General features: G+C 36.7%; 1 protein-coding gene across 1 annotated transcript; it reads left to right on the forward strand.

Moving 5' to 3' along the window:
• Nucleotides 1–879: 879 nt before the first annotated feature.
• Nucleotides 880–15,823, forward strand: LOC121412974 (probable arginine--tRNA ligase, mitochondrial). Its single transcript, XM_041605737.1, has 15 exons — nt 880–980; nt 3,310–3,386; nt 3,703–3,823; nt 5,116–5,199; nt 6,212–6,306; nt 6,912–7,051; nt 8,146–8,307; nt 8,873–8,946; nt 9,265–9,371; nt 10,189–10,422; nt 11,811–11,935; nt 12,754–12,931; nt 13,484–13,663; nt 14,345–14,408; nt 15,412–15,823. Exons 1-15 carry the CDS (start codon nt 945–947, stop codon nt 15,496–15,498), a joined length of 1,764 nt encoding a protein of 587 aa, XP_041461671.1. The 5' UTR covers nt 880–944; the 3' UTR covers nt 15,499–15,823.
• Nucleotides 15,824–23,223: the final 7,400 nt, after the last annotated feature.

Genomic DNA, 23,223 nt, shown 5'->3' on the forward strand with positions numbered 1-23,223 from the left:
ACATAATTATATGGTGCAGTTGAATAGTGTATTTACAATGATGGTAATTTTGCAGTCATTGATTGCAAAATTACCAGTTATTATTGCATATCATATGATATCATATTAGTATTATCAGTTATAAGACGACTTTCTTGTATGTCTTTGTTTTGAATGGTTAACAGCAATATTGTCATGAAAGATAACTTAGATGTCAGAGATTAGTCTGTCATGCTGTTGTCACTCACATGATGGGATTAAGATGATTATTATGAGGGATGTGATGAAAGGAACATGATAAGGATAAGAATTAGGAGTGTCATAATTTATGAGGATGGCGAAGCTGAAGTGTGATGACAGTCATGGAAATGATGATTATGATGATTTAAGGAGTGTGATGATGATGATGATGCAGTTGAGGAAGATGAGTGTGATGATGATTATCAGTGATGATCGAGGAGAATGAGTGTGATTTTGTTGAGGAGGGTGATGATAAGGAGTGCAAAGTGACAATTAAGATTAATGCAATGAGGAGGAGTGCGATGATGTTTTGATGAGGAGATTGATGAGAAGGATACTGAGGAGCATGACAAGAGTATATTAAAATAGGATGAGGAGGGGAGGGAGTTTGAGGATAATGATCAAGATCGATTGTGATGAGAAGGAAGATGAAGAATGAGATGAGGACAAGGAATGAGTGGGGAGTTGGGGGCCTTTTTTGCATTATGTTTAAACATTTCCTAATGAGATCGTAATGAGTTTATTCTCAGGCATTGACCGTCAAGACTACTAGTATGTCCATAATCGTGGAGAACACAGTCAGACAGTGCAGATAATTACATGCGGCTAACTTCAAAGTACAAGTGCTGAAGTTAGCGCTTAAATATTGTCTGCCTGGCGAAGCACGAGCGAAGCAGTGCTTGAATCTAATGGATGCAGGTTTTCAAGCCAAGTAAAATTCAAAGATGACTTTTATTATTCGTAAGCTGATAGCAAGGATGGTGAGCACAATTTCGATTGTTGAATTAAATCAAGAAGGATATCATTCGCCAGTTCATGTTTTACTGTGAGACGGTGTCGGTGGCAGACGACAGTGTTGCCCCACCCGTTCATTTTCATGTTGGAAGTAAATGCGAGATGTGTGAGCGTCGGCTGTGCTGCATGTGTTGACGAAAAAATGAGAAAAAAATAAATGGATTCGAGTTTGTTTTAGATATTTGCGAAGTCTGTGGTATGTCCAGGCAAGGATCCATGGAAACAAGCCCCCCCCCCCCCCGAAAAGAGAGGAAAGGGGAGAAGGGAAAGTAAAGCCAAAGGGAAGGAAAAGAGCGAGAAAGATTCGGAAAAGAGAGGAAAGAGGCCAGAGAGAGTGGAAAGAAAAGATAAAGATGGAAAACAAGGTAAGAGAAAGGATATAGGGGATTATAGGGGCCTAGAGCGGATTCGAAGGCGCAAAGCTTAAAAGGCTATAACATAAGCGAGAGAAAAGTTACAAAATTTGTTTCTAATTAAAGAACAAGTCCACCCCAACAAAAAGTTGGTTTGAAAAAAGGAGAAAATCCAACAAGCAAGACAATTAAAATTTCATCAAAATCGGATGTGAAAAAAGAAAGTTATGACATTTTAAAGTATCGTTTTATTTCACAATTTAACAGTATGCACATCTTGGCTGGTATGCAAATTGGCAGACTGATGACGTCACCCACTCACTATTTCTTTTGTATTTTAGTATATGAAATATTCAAATTTTCTCCTCCTTGTCAAGTGAAACAAAGTTTTATTTCTCTGTGAACATGTGGAATTACCATTATTTTAACAGTTTATGGTTAAGTTAAGTTGATCCTTATTGTCAAAGTTGTAAAAATTGAAATATTTTATTATTCAAACAATAAAAAACAAAAAAATAGTGAGTGATGGACATCATTGATTCTCTGATTTGCTGTCGTTGAGTTGTGCATTTAACTGTTTTGTGAAAAATAAGCGAAAAATGATAAATGTCACAACTTATTTTACATCCAATTCAGATGAAATTTGCATTGTTATGTTTGTTTGATTTTTCTCTATCGTTTCAATGCAACAATTTTCTGGGGTGGATTTGACCTCTAAAGAGTCTTCTGAAGTTCTGGGGAACGTTTCATCAATATTTTCATCCGACAAGTTGTCAGATCTGACATCTTTCCATGATTTTGATTGGCTGAGAGGCACTGTTCCTATGGTAACTGTTGGATAAAATGGGACTTGTCGGATAAAACGTCTGACAAGTCCTTTCATGAAACGCCCCCCTGTTTTCTAAAAATATCCTCCAAATTCTGCTTGCACTTTGCGTTAACAATGATTAGGTATGCTTATATGGTTATAGTATTTTGGGATACCATAAAGTTAAAATGTACACTTAACTTCCATCCTTAGGAATACTCCCTCCCTAAAAAGTAAAAGAAAACAAAAATGCTTGGTAGTCAACCAAGAGAAATACAAGAATCAGGCATTATCCTGGCTTAAGTCACCACTCCATTCACTGCCAGCGGCGGTGACTTCTTTCCTCTCCCATTGACTTTGTATACAATGAGCGGACACACACGAGAAGAGAGGTGATTTATTTCAGGATAAGGCCAAGAATCATTCAAGCAAAAATTTGCCACACTCCTTCGCCCCCCCCATCAGTAAATGCTGGATGTGCACCTCTATTACATATACTTGTGTATCAAATTTCCAAATTTCTGATGGGTTATACCAGGCAGTCCCCCCTCCCCCATGAAATCCTGGATCCGCTCCTTGGTGTGCACTTCGTTTAATCTTATAATTCTTACGAAAACGCTGAGCTTACTTAGCATGACTTCTGACCCGGACCTGGCGTACTTGTTTAGCTGTGAGCAGAATTCCGACTTTTTTATCACATTTTGATTTAAAATAGCATAAAGAAATTGTTCAATGACAAGTGCTATTTTCTTCATGTCTGGCATGATCAGCAAGAAATCAATTTGATTATTATCATTGAGAATGTAAAAAATGTATGCAGGTTCAAAACGTTATTGAATTTGCCATGAGACATGGATCCAGCTTTAGAGCGATTTTTGTCAAAATGGTTGTGGGCAAATATATTTGTTAAATAACTTCTGAACTGCGTGCCTGGACATTGTGAATTTGATCTTGTGTTAAAAGGAAAAAAGTCCTGAAATACTATGGTTGTTTTATAGCACACTGAGAAATTATCACTCAAAGGTCATTTAAGGGAACAGGTTCTCCTTAGTCCACCATTGCCCCTTACCCCCACCCGACCTGTTACAGTTAATTTTGAAAAGTGATGTTTTCTTCAAATTTGGTTAATAATAGGTAGCTGATGCAACTGCTCGAACAGAGGATGCCATCCTTCCACTTTTGACACCAGCACTGAAGGGCAAAAAGAATAGGTAAGGTAATATGATTGTAATCTACTACCACAATTACTACTACTGCTGCTTCTACTACTATTACCCGGTTCTATGTACTATTACTACTGCCACAGCAACTACCACTACGGCTGCCACCAGTTCAATGATTAAAGCTCACAGAGGACATTATTTTCAAATTTTGAAGTTGGTAGAATGTGACATATATGTCATCAATTGAATTTGAGAAGATATAAAAGCCATGCAGTTTGATAGAAATTCATTAAAGTCTGTGATAATTCTAAGATAAAAGTCAGTGAGTCCTGTTCAATATTCCATTTTTTTTTCTTCTTTTCAGCCTTGATCTCAAGCTTGGACTATCTGTTACGTCCCTGAACTCTGATGAAGAAGATGGTTCTCGCTCAAAGCGGCCAGATTTTAATGTTCTCAATGAGAAAGCTATGCAAATAGCCAAGAAGGTAATGCACCTTATCAGCAGAAGGGAGCAAGTGACACATGATCAAAATTTTAGAGAGGGATATGTATTATTTTCTCTTTTATATTTTCTGTATTCTGAGTATGATTAATGAAATAAAAGTACTCCCAACCACTTTTTTCATCACCTCAAATGCCAGTTGATATGTCACATAACTTCCCTTCGGCTGCTTTTATTTATTTGTTTTACTTTATTTTAATGTTGCCAAAATGCCAATGAAATTTAAATGTAAATTGTACACAATACAGCAATTTAGCTGCCATGAAACATTCAATGGAACATTTTCAAATCAAATCAGATCAAATTGAAATAAAAGCTAATTGTATTATAGTCTACTTGATATTATTAAATCGCTGATCTCATTCAATGTTTGTTTAGATGCTGATGTCGATGCTGATATTTTGAAAATTGTTATATTCATTGATAGCCTTACATGTATTACTGTAGCTAATTGGCTGAATTACAAATGATCTCATAAAATATTTAAATCAAATATAAAAAGTGAATGGAATATGAAGTATAATTAGTATAAATTCATGGAGCTTACAGTGACAAAGACAAAGTAATCTTAGATTATTAAAGAGTGAAATGAGATGGGAATTAGAATATATTTTGGTTTGTTAAAATAATGCAGAGGAAGGGATGCAGGCACAAATACAGCTGGCAGCTGTATTAGACACAATAGTTTAATGGGGGCTGGCTGACTATGTGCAGTTAGACACCGTTCTCACTACCTTCCTAAAACTAGTTTACTGGAAACTAGTTTAGTAGAAACTAGTTTAACGTGTAGTGAGAACTGTAGAAGCGAACCTCCAAACCGGTTCTGGGGTTCAGAAAACCTCGCGATGTAGTTTTCAAGATCACTTTGCCTCGTTAAACTGGTTTTAGCATATGTGAGGACACAACCGTTCTCCGGAAAGCAATCTTTGTGCATTTTGAGCGCGCTGCTCCACACGACGGGTGTAGAATGCCTACGCTGCGGTTTCAAATTTCGCGCGAAACGTGTCACCCCACTGAGAGCGTTTCCATAGCAACAATATCACTTTACGTGAAGTGATTTTGTAAACCACTTTCATGTTATCAAGTGGGAACGCCAGCGATCTTCCAAACTGTTTTTTTTTAACCGGTTTCCAGTAAACTAGCTTGGAAAGCGTAATGAGAACGGCCTCAAACAATGCCTGCCCTGAAATGGTATTGTATCTTGACCTTATCCATCAATAGAATGGGCTGCCTATCCATATGTCATTAATTGTTCAACTTTTTTTTTCTTTGTAGATTACCTGCCCTGATCATGTACAAAACATAAGTGTGGAGAAAGGGGTGTTGTATTTCTCTCTGGATCCTCTGTATGTTATCAAGGTATATATATATCCCCTCTCCTTCCCCCCCCCCCCCCCCCCCCCCCCCCCTCTCTCTCTCCCACTCTGTTCCCCTCTTTCTGTCTACTCTTTGTCAGAGACTCATGACCTCTCTGGAAATATATTTGCCTGTTCATTTCTTAATACAAAATCAGTGAATGTGATAATTGACCATGTGAGGTTATTACATTCTGTTGAATAATATCTCTCCTTTTTTAGACCTGTACTATGGTATGAACCACTGGTCCACTGAAATGTAAAACTGAACTTCTTGGTTATAACTGAAGCCAAAAAATAAAAACTACCAATTCTTCATGGAAATATAGAAATGAATAATGTTAATAGGAATGTGGTCCACTGCATTAAACTTTCACCAAATATGAGGCAGCAAAACCAATGCATCAGTTAAAGCAAAAAATATGTTTGTTTCTTTATTACTGAGATGTGTGAAAGTGGCGATAGAAGGCCATTGATATTTCAAAATGAAAGGGCTTTTAGCAGACATGCCATCTGTTCTGTTTTTAGGGTATTTGTTCCTCTTTTTTGCTAAGAATACGCCAATACTTTTTTGTATGATTTTTTTTATTTCTGATCATAGAGTATGTATTATACACAGCGTGCGACACTAGCACCGGTCCGACAGTCCCAGACCAGTATAAATCACTGTCAGGCCAGTAACTTTTTGCATAGAAAGGAACAAGTAAATTCTTGCATGTTTAAAATGGTGAATTATCAGTCTTCAAGTAGAGTCATTTTACATGTTTTTTCACCGATCTCACTACAACAGGCTGGCATTTGTTACATTGAGACAAATTTTTAAAAATACACTTTTTTGTCAGAAAATACTTTTTTCCTTCTAAGAATACTTTTTTTTGTTGGAGAAGGTTGGCAGGTCTGTTATAATGTTCTACTAATACCCCCACTACACAAGACATGCATTCTGTCTTTCAGGTTCCCTTTCTCTTGGTATAATACCTTCATGTTACATGTACTTGTTCCTTAATACCTTTTAGCAAGTCATCCAAGATGTCTCAGAGCAGGAAGGGCATTACGGCTATCAACCCTATCCTGGCATTGACAGCAAACTCAATATCATTGTGGAATACAGGTAAAGAAGGTCAATTGCATCTTTGAAAGGTCATTTGCTGGGGGTCATTGACCTTTCGTAGCCCAATTTTTTGGAGCAAGTTTCTATTATGGCTCATACTTTTGCCCCCTTTGGCTAATTATGAAAAAACTTTAATAGCACATGTATGCGAAACTCAAATCAAGACATTTTGGCTATCACTTTTTCATTGTTACAGAACATTTTTTTTTTCATTTTGCCTTCATCATTTGAATGAAAACATATAGAAAGACATTTGAATGATTGCCCCTAATTATATTTTACCTTCCCTCGTAGTAATTGGATATCTTTCTTCACTATTCAGGTTGAGATTACACATGATTAACTACATCAGCAAGAATGATAAGAGTCCTTTTCTAAGCTAAGATTAAGAAATTTAAAAAGCTTGTATGCACATATTACACTTTTCATTATTTGTGCTTTTGTATTGATGAGAAAATAATGTAATCACTCTCTTTTCTCTCTCTATCTCTCTGTTTCCTTGTCTATCTTACTATCTTACTCTTTCTCTCCCTTTCCCCCTCTTTATCCTCCCTCCCCCTCTCCCGTTCCATTCTTGCACTCTTCATCCATATCTTCTTTGACAGCTCTCCTAATATAGCTAAACCATTCCATGCTGGGCACCTGCGATCCACTCTCATCGGAAACTTCTTTGCCAACCTTCAAGAACGTCTTGGCCATAATGTCACCAGGATCAACTACCTTGGGGACTGGGGTACTCAGTTTGGTAGGTATCTCAAAGCTGTAGACACATTAGCCTGTATTCTGAACTCGGGTTTAAATTAAACCCTGGTTTAATGTTGTGGTTTAACTATGGAGAGCAAATTGGAGCACAAATCCCTCACAATACACATTCAATTTATTAACTTATTTGACACCCAAATTGTTCTTGTCTGGGAATTGTAACTGAAGTATTTATCTTCATTATGAAAGCAAAATGAAACAAAATATTAAACATAAGAAATATACATTATAAACAGATTTTTTGAATTTGTTGCTCCCCATAATTTTAGCACAGAGTTAGACTGTGGTCTAAGTTAAACCTGACTACAGAATACGGGCCAAGATGTCAACTCGTTGCACATTTCACAAATACATCATTCATGTCAAGTGTTCCTATTTGTAACATACTCTGCTAAAAAAGACGGCATCTTAACACAAGCTGTCCTTGTTCAAGAGCGTTTAAATTCCCCATGCACCTTTTCTTATGCTATATAGTTTATTCAATCATATGTAACACTTGTTGGTGCAATGGCAGTTAATATTGCCATTCAAATACTAGTTAATATGGTTCTCATATAACTTACATGTACATTGCTAACAAGAAATATTCCTATTTGGGGAAAAGAAAGTTGCAAATTTACCCATGTTTTCCTATTTATTTATTTCTATTATTGGATTTAAGAATGTTCCTTTCTGATTTTTTTTGGTGTGCAATTTGTCTCTATTGCTGCCAGGGTTGCAAGTATGCAATGTATATGCCACCAAATTTGATTACCATGTGATGCCTGCTTTTCATTGCAGGTCAACAACCTCTTCTTAGATAGCATGTGCTGTGAGTAAGAATTGATTAAGAGTTTTATTTTTAAAAACTGAATGATGATTCCCAAGAACAGAAGAATAAGGAATAATATGTAGAACTAGCAGTGAGATTCCAGAAAAAAACTAAAGTGTCTTGGTTTCTTGAATGACAAAGAAAGAGATTAATGCAGGGTGCTGAGTACACTGTTGTTGACCAGTCTCTCAGGATAAATGTAAAGGAGCAACATCACAATAAGGGCGCAAGTCTCAATCGTTCTCTTTATTTCCTATATCCATAAGGTATTCTTGGAGTAGGTTTTCAAGACTTTGGGAATGAGGAGAAGCTGAGGGTGAATCCGATTCAACACTTGTATGAGGTTTATGTAGCAACCAACAAGGCAGCCCAGAATGATCCGTCCATCTGGGAAAGAGCTAAGGACCTCTTTAGAAGAATGGAACAGGGTTAGTGATTGGGTTCCATGACAATTGATCTGGCGACAATTGCTCTGATATAAATTCCAGACACTAATCAAATTACTGTCTGCAACCCTGGGTTTAACACTGTACCCTACCCTAAAACTAATCATTTACTTAACATAAAACCCTATTGCAACCCTAACCCTAGATGTATCTTTGATGAAGTAAAGCCTGGATCAATTGTAGCAGGAGCAAATGTTGTTTCACCAAATGAAAGACCATAGGAACTTGTAATGTAGGTTTGGGAAAAAGGTTTCTAACAATGCTAACAGTCAAACCCATTTTTACTTTGGCCTATAGGACAAACTCTGCTTAGGTTTTATTTAAATGAAATACAGAAGAGCTGTAATACTTACTTTAGCAAGATCATAATCATAATATGCTATATTTGAATAGTGCTTATTATAATATTTTTAAGCACTTTATAATATTACACCAGCTTTAACATGGCTAATCTTATCAAGTGCTCAAGTATTCAAGCAATTATCAAACATCATCATGAATCCTATTTTCTTCTTAAAATCTTTAACTTTTACTCTTTTCACTCCAGGAGATTCAGATGCATTAGCAATGAGACACAGATTTCAGGAATTGAGTATTGCAGATTACAGAAGAACATATCAGGTTAGTATTCACTTGGTCTACTAGCAGATGGTCTAACTCTCAAATTGTCTGATACCACCATGGCTAGACCCACTTGGTCTACTAGCTGATGGTCTAATTCTCAAATTGTCTGATACCATCATGGCTAAACCTATTTGGTCTACTAGCAGATGGTCTAATTCATAGATTGTTACCATCATGGCTAAACCCACTTGGTCTACTAGCAGATGGTCTTATTAGCATATTGTCTAATCTTCACTGTATCTTGTATTCAGTTTTATGGTCACCAGTATATTAATCTTGAATGTTTCAATGTTTCTAAACATCTTGATTCTGTAGAGACTGGGAGTGCATTTCGATGAATACTGTAGTGAATCCCAATACAGCAGTGAAGCACAGAATCTAATCAACACCCTCAGGGATGGAAATCTACTTACTACATCAAAGTAAGTGAATATTAGTGTGGTCTGAAATTATATGACAGCTTTTGATGTGAGACATTGATTTTTTTCCATTGTTACAATTAACATTGGTGTTGTACCCCAGCCTATGTTCAAACAAGATTAACTGTGTACTGCACACCAGAGTATTCAAAATTTCAAGTAAAAAATGGCATGTCACAGGCTTAACTACTTTTAGCAATCAATCACTTTGATGATGTGTGTTCATATCACACTGGTGCTACTACATCAGTATGGTATAAAATTACACCCAGAAATCTATTATTTATTAATTCCTCCTATATTGTATGTACAACACACTAGCAAAGGAGTGAATACATACAGATGCTGAGTGAGCAGACCTCCTTCACAAAGTGGCCCTATGATAGTAAAATTTGTTGCCATTGATAAGTATATTTCTTCATGTGGTCTTGGTAAATTAACATTAATAAGTAATAATATGCTCCAGCTCGTAGCCTGAGATCATCACACCAGCAACTTCTTAAGACTCCCAAGACACGTGTAGCATATGGTGCACGAGCTTTCTCTGCCTCAGCACCTTCTCTCTGGAATAGTTTGCTGTTAAATTTAAGAATTATACAATCACTGGAGACCTTCAAATCCAAACTGAAGTCTTATCTTTTCTAACAGTATTAGTTATTGGCACTTTGACACTCATCCAAACTTTCTCATTCTTTCTTTTCTTGTGCGCCTCGGAATAGAATATTTCTAGATAGATGGCGCTATATAAATGCCTATTATTATTAACATTAGTAAGGACATAAATCCATTTTAAACACTTTTCTCTTTGCGACTGATATAGGAGAGGAACGGGTGACATTAATCTCTCCGACATCTGTCCCAGGTTCCCTGTTGCCACCCTTGCTAAGAGTGATGGATCATCTCTCTATCTTACCAGAGACATTGCTGCCGTCCTAGACAGGAGGAAACGTCATACCTTTGATGACATGTACTATGTAGTGGACAAAGGTCAAGAAGGTCACTTTGAGCAGCTGAAAGGAGTGTTGAGGAAGATGGATCAAGACTGCTTTCAAAGGTAAGATCGGGAGGGGGGAGGGGTGTTTCACAAAGATTTAAGTGTGACTTAGAGTCGGTCTTCATTTCCAAGCTGCGGTTTCAAAGGCATCACCGCATTGGTTGATTCATGCTAAGAGGACGGGCGATATTGTGTATCAATCTATAGGATTGTGTGTTACATGTCAAGTGCGCATCAGCATTTAAGCATGACTCTATTTAAAAAATGAACACTTACCTCTTTGTGAGACATCACCCAGGTTTTTAGTTGGTTAACTAATATAATGTGAGGATGATATTAATATGAAAAAGGGAAAATAGTAATCCAGTTGCTTGTTTTCATCTGTATTTTACTTTTATATATTTTTAACAATATCATAGTTCTATTTATCTTTCCATATTCTTTTTGGGCCTACAAATCACAAGCTTTACTTTCAACTTAGGCCCCTCCATTCTTCACTGGTTGAAATTCTTATTGTATATATACTTCTTGTTTCAAGAACCATTTATTTCATATCAAAAAGTGTAAAATGTTTGAATGTGAATTATGGAACATAAACCGAAGCTTAAGTCTTCAATGAAATATGTGGTGATGATTCATCTATTCCTTTGTGAAGTCTTTTATACAAAGTAGCATTATCCGAGGTCTTTATCAATTTATTGTTAAACAGGAAGGCCCTGTTTAGCAAAACATACATGATGAAATTAAATGCAATGTTTCAAGCAGAATTCAACAATTCAAACAGAGTAAATGAAATTAGACTGAGGGTAAATTATCAGGGTAACAACTCAAACTGCTGTCAGAGTTGAAAGTTGAGAGATGATATACACTGTTAAAAAAACCCTGATTTTACAGAAAAAGGAAAGAAGATTTTGCAAAAAGCAATAACAGAATCATTCTGTAAATTCATAAAACAGGAATTTTTCTGCAATTTGACAGATTACGTCTGTTTTAAAAAGGGGTAAATGGTGTTTTATTTAAGGAAATTTGTAAGGTTCCATACACCAAATACCAATATCCTGTAAGATTACGCAATCGGGTAAGATTACAGGTGTTCTCGAGACTCTGCTGCAGGAACTTCTTTTATTTTAAGAATAAATTTTCTAACAGTGTACTTAAGTGACATATGCTGAGTATGTTTACTTTTTTAAAAATGTGTTTATTATGTACAATACATGTATGTATTTCATTATAACTATTGTATCTATATACTACATTATTTTATCTTTATATTACTTGTGTTCTTGCCACTACATTTCATGAAATTTTGTGTGGATTCAGAAAACAATTTTTTGGACAACAAATGAATTGAATTGAATTAATGACATACACCTGTATGATTGAATTAAATTGAGTTGAGTTGAGTTAAGTGACTTGAACTTTCATATCATTGAATTGATTTCACATAGAATCCACCACATCAAGTTTGGTAAAGTTTTAGGAATGCAGACTCGGAAGGGAACTGCCATCTTTCTGACTGATATCTTAGATGAAGCAAGAGATCGTATGTTGCATAACATGGAACAGACATCAAGTGAGTTGAGTGTTCATTTCTGTTTGGTATCATACATGTATATGTCATTTTTATTGGTTGAATATTTTCCAAAGCAAGTACCAATTCTGGCACACTGATTTGTGATATTCTGTTATTGTTGATTTCCTTAGAATGTTACATGATAGGCTTCACCCTTTAACCTAAACCCTTTAACCTAAACCCTGTAATGTTCAGTATAATTGATATTACATGTTATTATTTTTTTTCAGTTTTGTATGTTTGGGTTTTGAGAGCTATCCATCCTTCATCTATTCCATGCGTGAAGTACAATTTTCATTTTTGGGTTCGAATGTATTTTGTTTCAATATTTTCAAGGAAATTACAGATTGTTAACTGAGCTTACTTATTTGGTAGGAGTCTTTGTTTGGAAAGTACCTTCTATCATTCCTTACACCAAAGTGTAATTATTTAGTGGTTAGGTATTATTGCTGTGTCTTTAGGAAATTGTCTTACAAATCTAGATTCAAATCAATATCAAATTGTGATTGATTTAAATTAGTGTATTTAAGATCAGATCAACCACAATATGAGTTTGATTTTAATGTATCGAAATTCTTTTAAGTTTTCAAGAAGGGGCTGTGAATTTCCTTTCTGCAAATATGTTGTTCTGTAAACATAACTTTTTCTTGTTGCCCCAGTATTAAGTCATTGACGATTCGGTAGTAAAAGGGTTAAGCAGTAAAATAATTGAATCGGATAGGACATTCAAGTTTATGAACCTATGATCAAACCAATGTTCATTCTTAGTCTCAAACACTTACTAACTTGTTAATTATTCATTTTCATGATTATTTTAGCAACCAAAGCCCAAGAAGACCCTGAGCGCATAGCAGAGATCCTTGGTGTGTCAGCTATCATCCTTCAGGATCTCAAAGGGTCTATAATCACAGACTACAAGTTTGAATGGGATAGAGTCTTGACTAGTCAGGGAGATACGGGAGTCTTTCTACAGTATTCTCATGCAAGGCTTTGCAGGTAATTATTATTTCACAAACCCTAGCTTGAATGGAGATATTTTTAGAATTGCAGACAAGAAAACAGAGGAGAGAGTAGAGTACCGGTAATCTTTGAGATAAGTTGAAGTCCTCCAAAGGACTTCAAACATAGAAGATGTGATGACTTGGAGCTGGAGAAGAATAGATGAGATGAGGAGTCCAGGTAGCATAGGGAGGGTGAGACAAAGAGTAGCTTTGACATTCCAAGCAGCATGCCTTCTCGTCCTCAGGAGTGTAGAGTTTCCCTGTCTCAAATCTAAGGCAAGTAAACGTCTGCTTTCCCTCTCTCATCAAAAACCTGCCTTTTTACCATCACTTTTCAGTAATTGCTGGCCCCTTGAATTTATCGATGTTGTGACAAAGGCATTCTGTATAATGAACTTTTTTAGATTCTTACTTGCTCAAACAGTATGCATACACACTTCGCAGTCTCCTTGGAGCATTCCAGCTGGGGGCTAAGTCAATGTTCAAAAAGTTAATCATGGCTTGTTTATATCAACCATTTATTTCTGTGTGTCTTCTTTCACCATAGCATTGAGGAGCTGAACAGTATACCAGAGCTATCCTCTCATGATGATATAGAATGGAATCTGTTATGTGAACCTGAAGCTGTACAGTTAGCCTGGTTTATCAGTCATTATGATGTTGCAGTTAGGAGAGCAGTCTTTGAGAGGGAACCTAAAGCAGTGGCCCAGTATCTACTACAGCTAGGGTGAGTGGTGCTTAATGAATGGATGGATGGATGGATGGATGGATGGGTGGGTGGGTGGATGGATGGAGGGATGGATTGATAGAGGTATGGATGGATGGAAGGAAGGAAGGATGGATGGATGGATGGGTGGACGGATGGGTGGATGAGTGGGTGGATGGATGGATGGATGGGTGGGTGGTGGGTGGATGGATGGATGAAAGGATGGATGGAGGGGTGGAGGGAGGGATAGATGGAGAGATGAATGGGTGGGTGAATGGTTGGATGGATGGAGGGATGGGTTGGTGGGTGGGTGGAGGGAGGGAGGGAGGAGGGAGGAAGATAAATGGAAGGATCTATTTACTAATAAATAGGTGTATTGAAAGCTGGATGGATGTATTGAAAAGTAAATGTATGCATTGAAAAATGAATGTATTGATGCTATCTATAAATTGACATTTCAATGAGGAAAACTAATGAACGATTGGATTAAATGATGGATGTATTTAAAAAAGTGGATGGAAGGACTGATTAATGGATAAGTAATTCTTTTTCTTTTGAAAAGATTTTTTTGAAGAGGTTTATTTTGTTTTATCATGGTTACCTAATTTTGTCTGTTAGAATAAAAGAGCCACTATCATATGTTTGGTATTTGCTGGAATGCTGAATTGGTAATTGAGAAAATAATTTCCCTTTTTTTGACAGACATTTAATTTCCAGAGCAAACAACAAACTCAAAGTAAAAGGAAGTCCAGTTAATGTTCAGAGGGTAAGTAATAATTATTAATTCGGTTGATACACTCTTTGGTGGAACCTATATAGTGTTTCATTAAAGGAATGACCATGGCGATAAAATATCACAATAAGTGTCAGAAATGTGCTTTATGCATACATTTATTGGCCCTTCCATAAGATAGCCCCATTTTGTCCATTCTTACTTCATGAACTTCTCAAGCCATGATAATTTGAGTGCATTGCACCTCTTCATATGAGGGCACAAAGTGGAGAAGAACCATTTCAGGAAGATCCCACATATAGTGCATACTGTATGGAATAGCTTTGTGTTTGGGGGTTGTTTGTGTTATTTTAAAACATGGGCGGAAATCCCAGGGGTGATGCATCCCCCCTACCATTTGGAAAGGGGGGGACACAATATTGAATGTTTCCCCTACTATTTGTGGAAAAAAGCTGGCTCATGCCCCTCCCCCTTTGAGAGCCATACTAAAAACTTGTATTAGAAAAAAATGATGTTCTATCCCAAGTGTGGCCCCTAAAAGTGATAACCTTTTTTTTGGGGGGGGATTGCTTGTCAGATTTATTTTGGACAAAAATGTCCCTCCCCTTGGAAAATCCTGGATCCGCTCCTGGTCCCCCTACCTTTGGGGAGAGATTTCCTTTCATGTTTTAAAATGTATTTTTTTTAATAAAGCTGATGGAGGAGAGACAATGTTACACTAGAATTGCTCACTGGATGAGAGGTTCAAATCCTGCTGGTTCCAAGATTCTTTATAACTTATTTATCAACTTGATCAATGCAATCTTATTTACTGGGTGCGAGCCAGAAATTGAATATTCAATATGTTACTCTCAATTATGAACATTTTCCCCATTCAATCAGCTGGTAAAGCGTAGATTGTGGTCAGTATTGCTCTCTCTATCACTCATTGCATTAAGCTCTGTTGAGTGCAAGTCAACAAGCTGTAGCATGTTTCCATTCAGTGCTATTAACATTATTTTTTTCTTGTATTTTGTTTTCTCTTGTGTTCGTACAGGCAAGACTTGGACTATTCCGATCAGCTAGAATAACCTTGGCCAACGGGATGAAGCTATTGGGCATGACACCACTTAATAAGATGTAGAAAATAGCACTGAGACCGGTAACACAAGACTGTTCAATTGATCATTCAATTGATTTTTTATTATTGATTATAAAACATCAATCATAAACTAATACTTACCGTGTATTGTCCATAATCAGTCAACACTTGACTATGTACTGAACAAACATCTCTCTAATACTACTACATTACAAAAAAAAGACATGTCTTTACTGTACTCTTAAATGATTCCACCAATGTAAAAGACTGTATATGTGCTGAAAAACTATTCCACAGTTTGGGTCAGAAAAGTCATTACTAACAACCCCTCTTTTTGAAACAGCTCTTTGAATGTGTAAGATCGAAGCATGGTAAAAAATGATAATAATGCATTTCATAGAGAGCACATAATCCACTTTGCACCGTTCTCAATGCAACATTCTCATCATTATCCAGGCTTTAGCCCCACCTCACATCCCATGACGAACAAGCATTTCAAGGAATAAATGTTTCTGTCAGTTACCTGTTTAATTCACCTGGGACGAGTGCAGCAAAGTTGAATTAATTTCTTGCTGAGGAAACTACCACCATGGCTGGGATTCGAACCCACAGCTCTCTGGGCCCCTTCATACAGAGAGTTGTGATTGATCCAATCACTGACAACTATGGACGGCCAACAACGTCAACATCTATAATGCAAATTTGTTCAAAATATTTTCTAGATATGATGTACAATCATACATTCATCGTTCTCTTGAAGATTCAGTATGATTATTGTTGCTGACTAAGGAGATTGTGCAAATTTCCTGTAGAAAGAAATATGGTATGGATGGATTTCCATACAGTTGAGATTGATTGGATAAAAAATAACTCTGTAAGATGGGACCCTGATTGAAAAGTGAGGGTCAAAACCACATAGACCACAATGCTTCCAGTCTATCATAGATATGACTTTTAAAATCAACTATTAAAATCAGTCTTATTGATTGGTCATGACATCAATTGCTACTGGAGCCTTGATAATCAATGTTGTCTTCCCTCCATCCATGTCTGGTGGGTGTTTCATAAAGCTGTTCACAAATTACGAGCAAATTTAAGAACGCCTGGTGAACCTTTCTTGCGCGCTAAATAATCACCAATGAACATTAAATGGGGAATATTAGTTACAAGAAAGGATCACTAGTCATTCCTAAAGTCACTCTTACCTTACGAACAGCTTGAAACGGCCCCTCGGGTGATAGTTTGGATGCTGAGAATACGTTAATGCTGCTTAGTGAGCATCTGAAGAAGGGCTGACAGCTTTAGGTCCTATCCGATGGACCTGGACAAGAGAACTCGTACCTCAGCAAAGGTTACTACACCAATGTGGGTTCAAACCTGGATCACCAGCTTATAAACTCATTACTCTACCTACCAAGTTAGCTGTTATCTGACCTGTAGGGGCCTCTGGAGTGCATGTTGTACATGCATTGAAGATGACAAGAACACACTTGTTGAAACATGGAGTTTGGATGGCCCTTTTCAGGAGCAACAGTTGCCTAAGAAAGATACATTGTGTAACATGAAACCTACTACACCATGTTCATTTTATAATCATCTTTTTTTTTTATTGTATGGTGCCATACATATGTTTTCAATAACACTGTACTTTAAATATATTGATGTGAGGAATAAAGTTTGAATGTCACCGAACTCAGTAAAATAAAGCATTGAATGAAATATTAAAGAATAGACTATTTCGTATGAATTGAAAGGGCTGCTGTGAAAGAGAGCTGAAGTACTTCGCACCACCTCTCAATCAAAATGAGCGCTTTCTGATTTGGGATCACCATATATATGTAGGGATTTAGGGTTTCAAATATTCATAAATTACATTTACTCCTTGACTATTTTCAGTTAAACATTCACTGCAACTTTTTATATAAACCCCTCAAAAAAAGTTTTGCAACTCAGTTTTGGGGGATGATATCTGTTTGGTTAATGAAGTATAAAAGATGAAACTGGTTTCATTGGAAAGCTGAATTATTCCTCTTTACAATGACATACCATTTGCTGTGATTATGTAATCATGGAATATGCAATCACCCTGAACATCAAGAAAAGTCAGAAGTGAAATGTTGCAAAATGCATTGATTTCTAACAAGAGTCTCCATTTCTATAGAATTTCTACCATGCAGGTGACAGTGAATGCACTCGGTCCATCCTCGAAACAATTGGAAATTCGCTATTGGAAACAACGCATTTTGCAACATTTCATTTCTAACATTGCTGCGTATTATCATGTCTGTGTATTTCCTGATAACACTAGCATTACAAATGACACATGATTGTAAAGGAGAATAATCATACTTTCTAAAGATATCACTTTTACACAGGATGATGGCACATCAAGAAATTTATTGGCACTCAAACTTTCAGTTTGAGTTGCAAAACTCAAACATGAGATGTTAAACAATTTTGCAACATTTCATTTTTTACATTGCTGCATATTTATCATGTCTGTGTATTTCATGATAACACTAGCATTACAAAAGACACATGATTGTAAAGAGAAATAATCATACTTTCCAATGGTACAACTTTTACATATGATGATGGTTCACTAAGAAATTTATTAGCACTCAAACTTGAGTTGCAGAACTTATTTTGAGGGGTTATTTGTTTCCTCTGTTAAATGGTAAACAGATACCATGGATTTCATTTTGCATGATCATATTTTTTTTATAACTTTATAAAGTTTGCTAACCCACTTTGTGACATTACAGTGGTTTTAAATCACATAGCTTTATTCTCTTTATTTTCCTGTGCAATAAAATATTGTCATAATAAACATCACAACTGTTGGCAAATTTTGAGTTTATTATGATATATTGGATATACTCAATGTTTCTTTGGTTACACTTCGTAATTCCAAAGGTTTTTTATTCCGAAGGTTCGTAATTCCGAAACACGTAAATTGCCTGTACCTCGATGTTTGTTAATCCGAATATTTGTGGCCTAATTCCGAAGGTTCGTTTGTCCAAAAACGAAATGAGGTTCGTAATTGCGAAGGTTTGTTAATCCGCAAACGAAATGAGGGTCGTAATTCCGAAGATTCGTTAGTCCGGAAACGAAATGAACAACGAACCTCAGTTCATTTTCGGATAAACGAACCTTCGGAACAACAAACCTTATTTCGTTTTTGGATTAACAAACTTTCGGAACAACGAACCTCATTTCGTTTTCGGATTGTCGAACCTTCGGAACAACGAACTTTATTTCGCTTTCGGATTAATGATCTTCGGATTATCCGAACCTTCGGAATAACGAAGCTTCGGAATTAAAAATGTATATGGTATCTTTATATGGGTCACGAGGCAAAGTTTATCAGCTGTATGTCAGTTTAAGGTCTTGTCATTTCAACATTTATTTTAAAGAGGTATATTTTGTTATGGGTTGTTGACATGACTAGATCTGAGATGTCGTCATCTGATCATCCTTGTACAATACAAGAGTTGATCAGGGCCCCGTCTTACAAATAGTTATGATTGATCCAGTCAATCATAAATCTATGGAAATCAATCAGTGTCATAATTCTTTTTAAAGGAAATTTGCAAATGTCCTTTATAAGGAAAACACACCAAATTGTCAAGAAATCAATGACTTAATGCATCTATATTCATTATCTAGAAAATTTCTGAACAAACATGCAATTCATATGTTGACTTTGCTGGCTTGGGCCCGTCTTACAAAAAGTTGTGATTGATCCGATCAATCGCAACTATGGACGACCAGCAACGTCAACATCTAAAATGCAAATTTGTTCAAAATATTTTCTAGCTTATGATGGATATTCATGCATTCATTGTTTTCTTGAAAATTCCCTATGCTTCTCTTTGTTTACAAAGGACATTGTGTAAATTTCCTGTAGAAAAAATTATGACACTGATGGATTTCCATAGAGTTATGAATGGTTGGATCAATTGTAACTCTTTGTAAGACGAGGCCCATATGATAAGATCTTGGTTCATGTCTTCTTCCTGTTGAAGAGATGATCACTAGCTTGAAAAGGTCTCGGATCTAATCATGGCAATTAATTTGTCCAGCACAATTTATTCATGGCTTTTACAAGAACTACATGTATCTGAATGCATGACAACCTGTACAACAGCTTTGATTTTCGAATATATGAGTAAAAGAAGTTATACAGAAATAAGGAGAGTACTGGAAAACAAAACATCTCTAAAGTATGACATCACCAGTAAAACATTTTTTTTTTCAAAAAAGAGTGCATAGATTAGGAAGTACACCAGTCCTTTCATCCTTTTACCTCTCACAATGTATGCCCAAGAGAGTGACAGAAAGTATTTATGTGTGTGTATGAGAGAGGGAGACAGATTTAGAAAGAGAGAGAGAGAGAGGGAGAGTGAAAAGGAGGGAGAGGAGGGAGCGTGAAAACACAATCCCAAGTCACAGTACAAGGCAGATCCAAATTCAGAGATGAATAGTTATTGCAACAAGATACACAATGTACTTGTTATTTAGCAAAAAAAAGAGTGACATCCTTATAGAAGAGTTGATGATGAAATGATAGTTCTCTCATCTCAACAACGTCATAGTTAGTGGAGAGTTTTAACCGCCAGTTTTCTTCTACACAATCCATTATGACTGAGCTTGTGTCTACTTAATGTGATGACAGGCAAGGGTGTTGCCTCACTAATACAGCATTACATCGTGTCCACACAAAGTATTAGTAAAAATTTACTTGATGGGGCAGGCTTTTCGTAGTCGACAGATGTAACAGATACATGATTTCAGAACAAGGGGGATTATTTTTACGACGTAAAAAAGGGTAATCGCGAAGTTGATCATCAGATTTTTTTTTAATCAGCGAAATTTAATTAAACGAGAAAATAGATGACAAGCAAATATTTTTTTAAAAATGAGGGCAAGGCCTTGTCGGCACCCCCTCCCCCTCACTGCTTGTTCCACGTTTGTCTGGTTGTTTGATGCTGCTTGTGGTATATGACCTGGGAAAGCAGGGATGAATCTTAGAAAGCAAGGACAGCAATGTCTTAATCCTAAAAGCACTGGGCTATTTCAATGGTGTTGATGATGGGGGAGGGGATCTGTACGTAGACCCCTTTTTAATTTGTCCGTTGTCTAGCTGTGAAACCTCTTGAACTAAAAATACTGCCTACACATTTCTGGGGCCCATTTTTACAAAGACTTCCTATGATAACTTGCATGCCTAAATCCTTAAATTGTTTAGATTACGAGGGCTGTTGATTATTAGCCATGCATGCATAATTACAACAAAAAAGAAAAACCCGCAAAGAAATCATACTCATAAGTTTGGTGGGCTTGAACCTGCATGAAGTATAACATTTCTATCATGATATACTGCATATGCAAGGGTGGATCCAAAAGGGGGACTCATTTTTCCGAGGAAAAAATTGATAATGTGCCCAGCATAAGAAAAAAAAGGGTTTAACCAAAAATTAAGGATAATGCGTCACCGAAAAAAAATTAACAATAAAAAAGTGTTCACTTACAAGGGGGGGCACACCTCTGTTTTAAGGGCATTTTTCCATCATAAATTTTGATATTACTTCTCATGGGGGGGGCACGGGCCAGCTGTGCCTCTCCCCCCCCCCCCGATCCGCCAGTGTATTTATGTAAATTCATGCGCTAAAGCCTATTATTTGCATAGTAGGTTTGCAATTAGCAATTAACATAGTTCAGTAATGCAATCGCGTATGGGAATAGAAATCAATGAGGCGGAGAATGTTATTCGCACGTACTTCACCAGAATATGTGTCCCTTAGTTAACGTCACTAAAGCCAGGGATGACATACCTTGTGATGTGCCTCGATAATATGGTGCAGTTCCGCCGGCGAAACCATTTCCAAATCCGAGTCGACAAGGTTATATTTTCTTTCCAAAGACCTACCATCGGTCGGTTTTGAGTCGCCATGAGTGTCACTTTATAGACTGTACGATGAGCTGTAATCAGTGGCCTAACGAGTAAAAAAAAGAGGGGGGCGCGGGGGGGGGGGCAGAAATTGCGTGTCGGGCACCGGGGTCGGGCAAACCTTATAAACGTACGAGCGTGTGAGCTAAAAATTCGACAATTTTATTACAAATTTTGTGCCAGATTTTGATATATTCGGAAAATGATATCATATTTCACATGTTCTTATGGGGGGGGGGGTTATAGCGCCTCTGAGCTCCCCCCCCCCATCTGTACGCTACTTGCTGTAATAGCTGTAGTCCTACCGATGAACTTTGAATCTCACCATGATGATAAATCACCACGTTCTAATCTATGACCTTAACGTAAATAATACAACATTCGTCTGATACGTGCGGCTGTTCAATTTTTGACCTGCTTATGTAAGTTGTTCTGATTTATAACTTGCTTACGTACTCTAAACCGTCCAATTCATGTAGCACTTAAACAACGAAAATGGGGGAAAGTCAATGAAAAGGTTATTCTTGATATTCATTGGTTTCTTCGAAATTTGGAACGGTCGAAAATTTGACTTCTTCTCTGATAAAAAAAAAATCCCAAAGAAATCAGCAATCCTACCCTTATCTTCAACCTCTTCCGATCTGTTATTTTTTTTTCTTTATTGTCCAGGGCGGCACTTGGAGAATTCCATGGGGGCTTACAATTTCATGCTAAGTAATGCTAAGTAATAATTTTCATGATTATATGTATATTCATGTTTCTATGTATTGTGGATTATAATATGTCAATGTAGGTTGTGGTGATTTTCAACTGAATCCAATAACCCTTTCTTAATGGTTACGAAAGATGTTTGTGATGTGGCTGCTATGGTAGTGTATCAGGCACTTCAAGCGTTTACAGTTGGCGTATCTCGACATTATGACGCCCGGGGCAAACGTTGAAGCTGACCCGTTCCGATTTATCATCAACTCAATAATAATATTTTAACGCATTTTTCCGGGCCAAGAAGCTAAATGAAAAGGAAAAAAAAATGAAATTGAACAGTGCAGAGATCTTAAGATCTAATTCTTGGAATGATAAACATCGTCACCGTGACGGTGAATAAAATCAGCGAAATCCTTAGAGATATTTGAGGCCTTATTTTTTTTCTTAGCAAGGGTAACAACTAACAAAGCATTCAACAGTTACAAATGCTCTAAAAATCTTATTAAGTCCTGAAAAAAATCAAGGGATTGAAATGACCGATCCTCCATAGAATTGTGCCATTTCATCCCTCAAAATATGCATTTCTGATGCATCTACCTCGTGCATGCTGTGTATAATTGCAGGGTCTCATTTGTCTTCATTTCCAACTTTTCTTTTTCTATTTCACGTGTTTTCTCCTCAAATTGCCGCGCTCGGAAGTTACATTTCTTGTATGTTGATGTTTAGGCCTAAGCTTTATAACTGCTGCATATAGGCCCACTAACCCCCGATCCTGCTTATAGAATTGTGATTTCAGAAGTTTTTGTTCTTATTTCACTTGCTTTTACTAGGTGTTATTATTGTTATTAGTGATCAATATGGACAAATTCTTATATATCTAGAATCGTAACTTAAATGTTACTCTTATAGATATGTTATATTAGAGTGAAAAGATACCAAATGAACATATTAGGTAAGAACAACAGATTGAAAAATAGACCGACAATTTCCACTTCCAAGACTAATCCATGCACAGCAGTGGTGTACAAATGGGGTTTGGGGCGCTTCCCCCAAAAAAATATATATATGACGATACTAATAGTGATAAAATAAAAATGAATTAAAAAAAA

The sequence above is a fragment of the Lytechinus variegatus genome, chromosome 4 (assembly GCF_018143015.1).
Source record: "Lytechinus variegatus isolate NC3 chromosome 4, Lvar_3.0, whole genome shotgun sequence".
In the NCBI taxonomy this organism is placed as follows: domain Eukaryota; kingdom Metazoa; phylum Echinodermata; class Echinoidea; order Temnopleuroida; family Toxopneustidae; genus Lytechinus; species Lytechinus variegatus.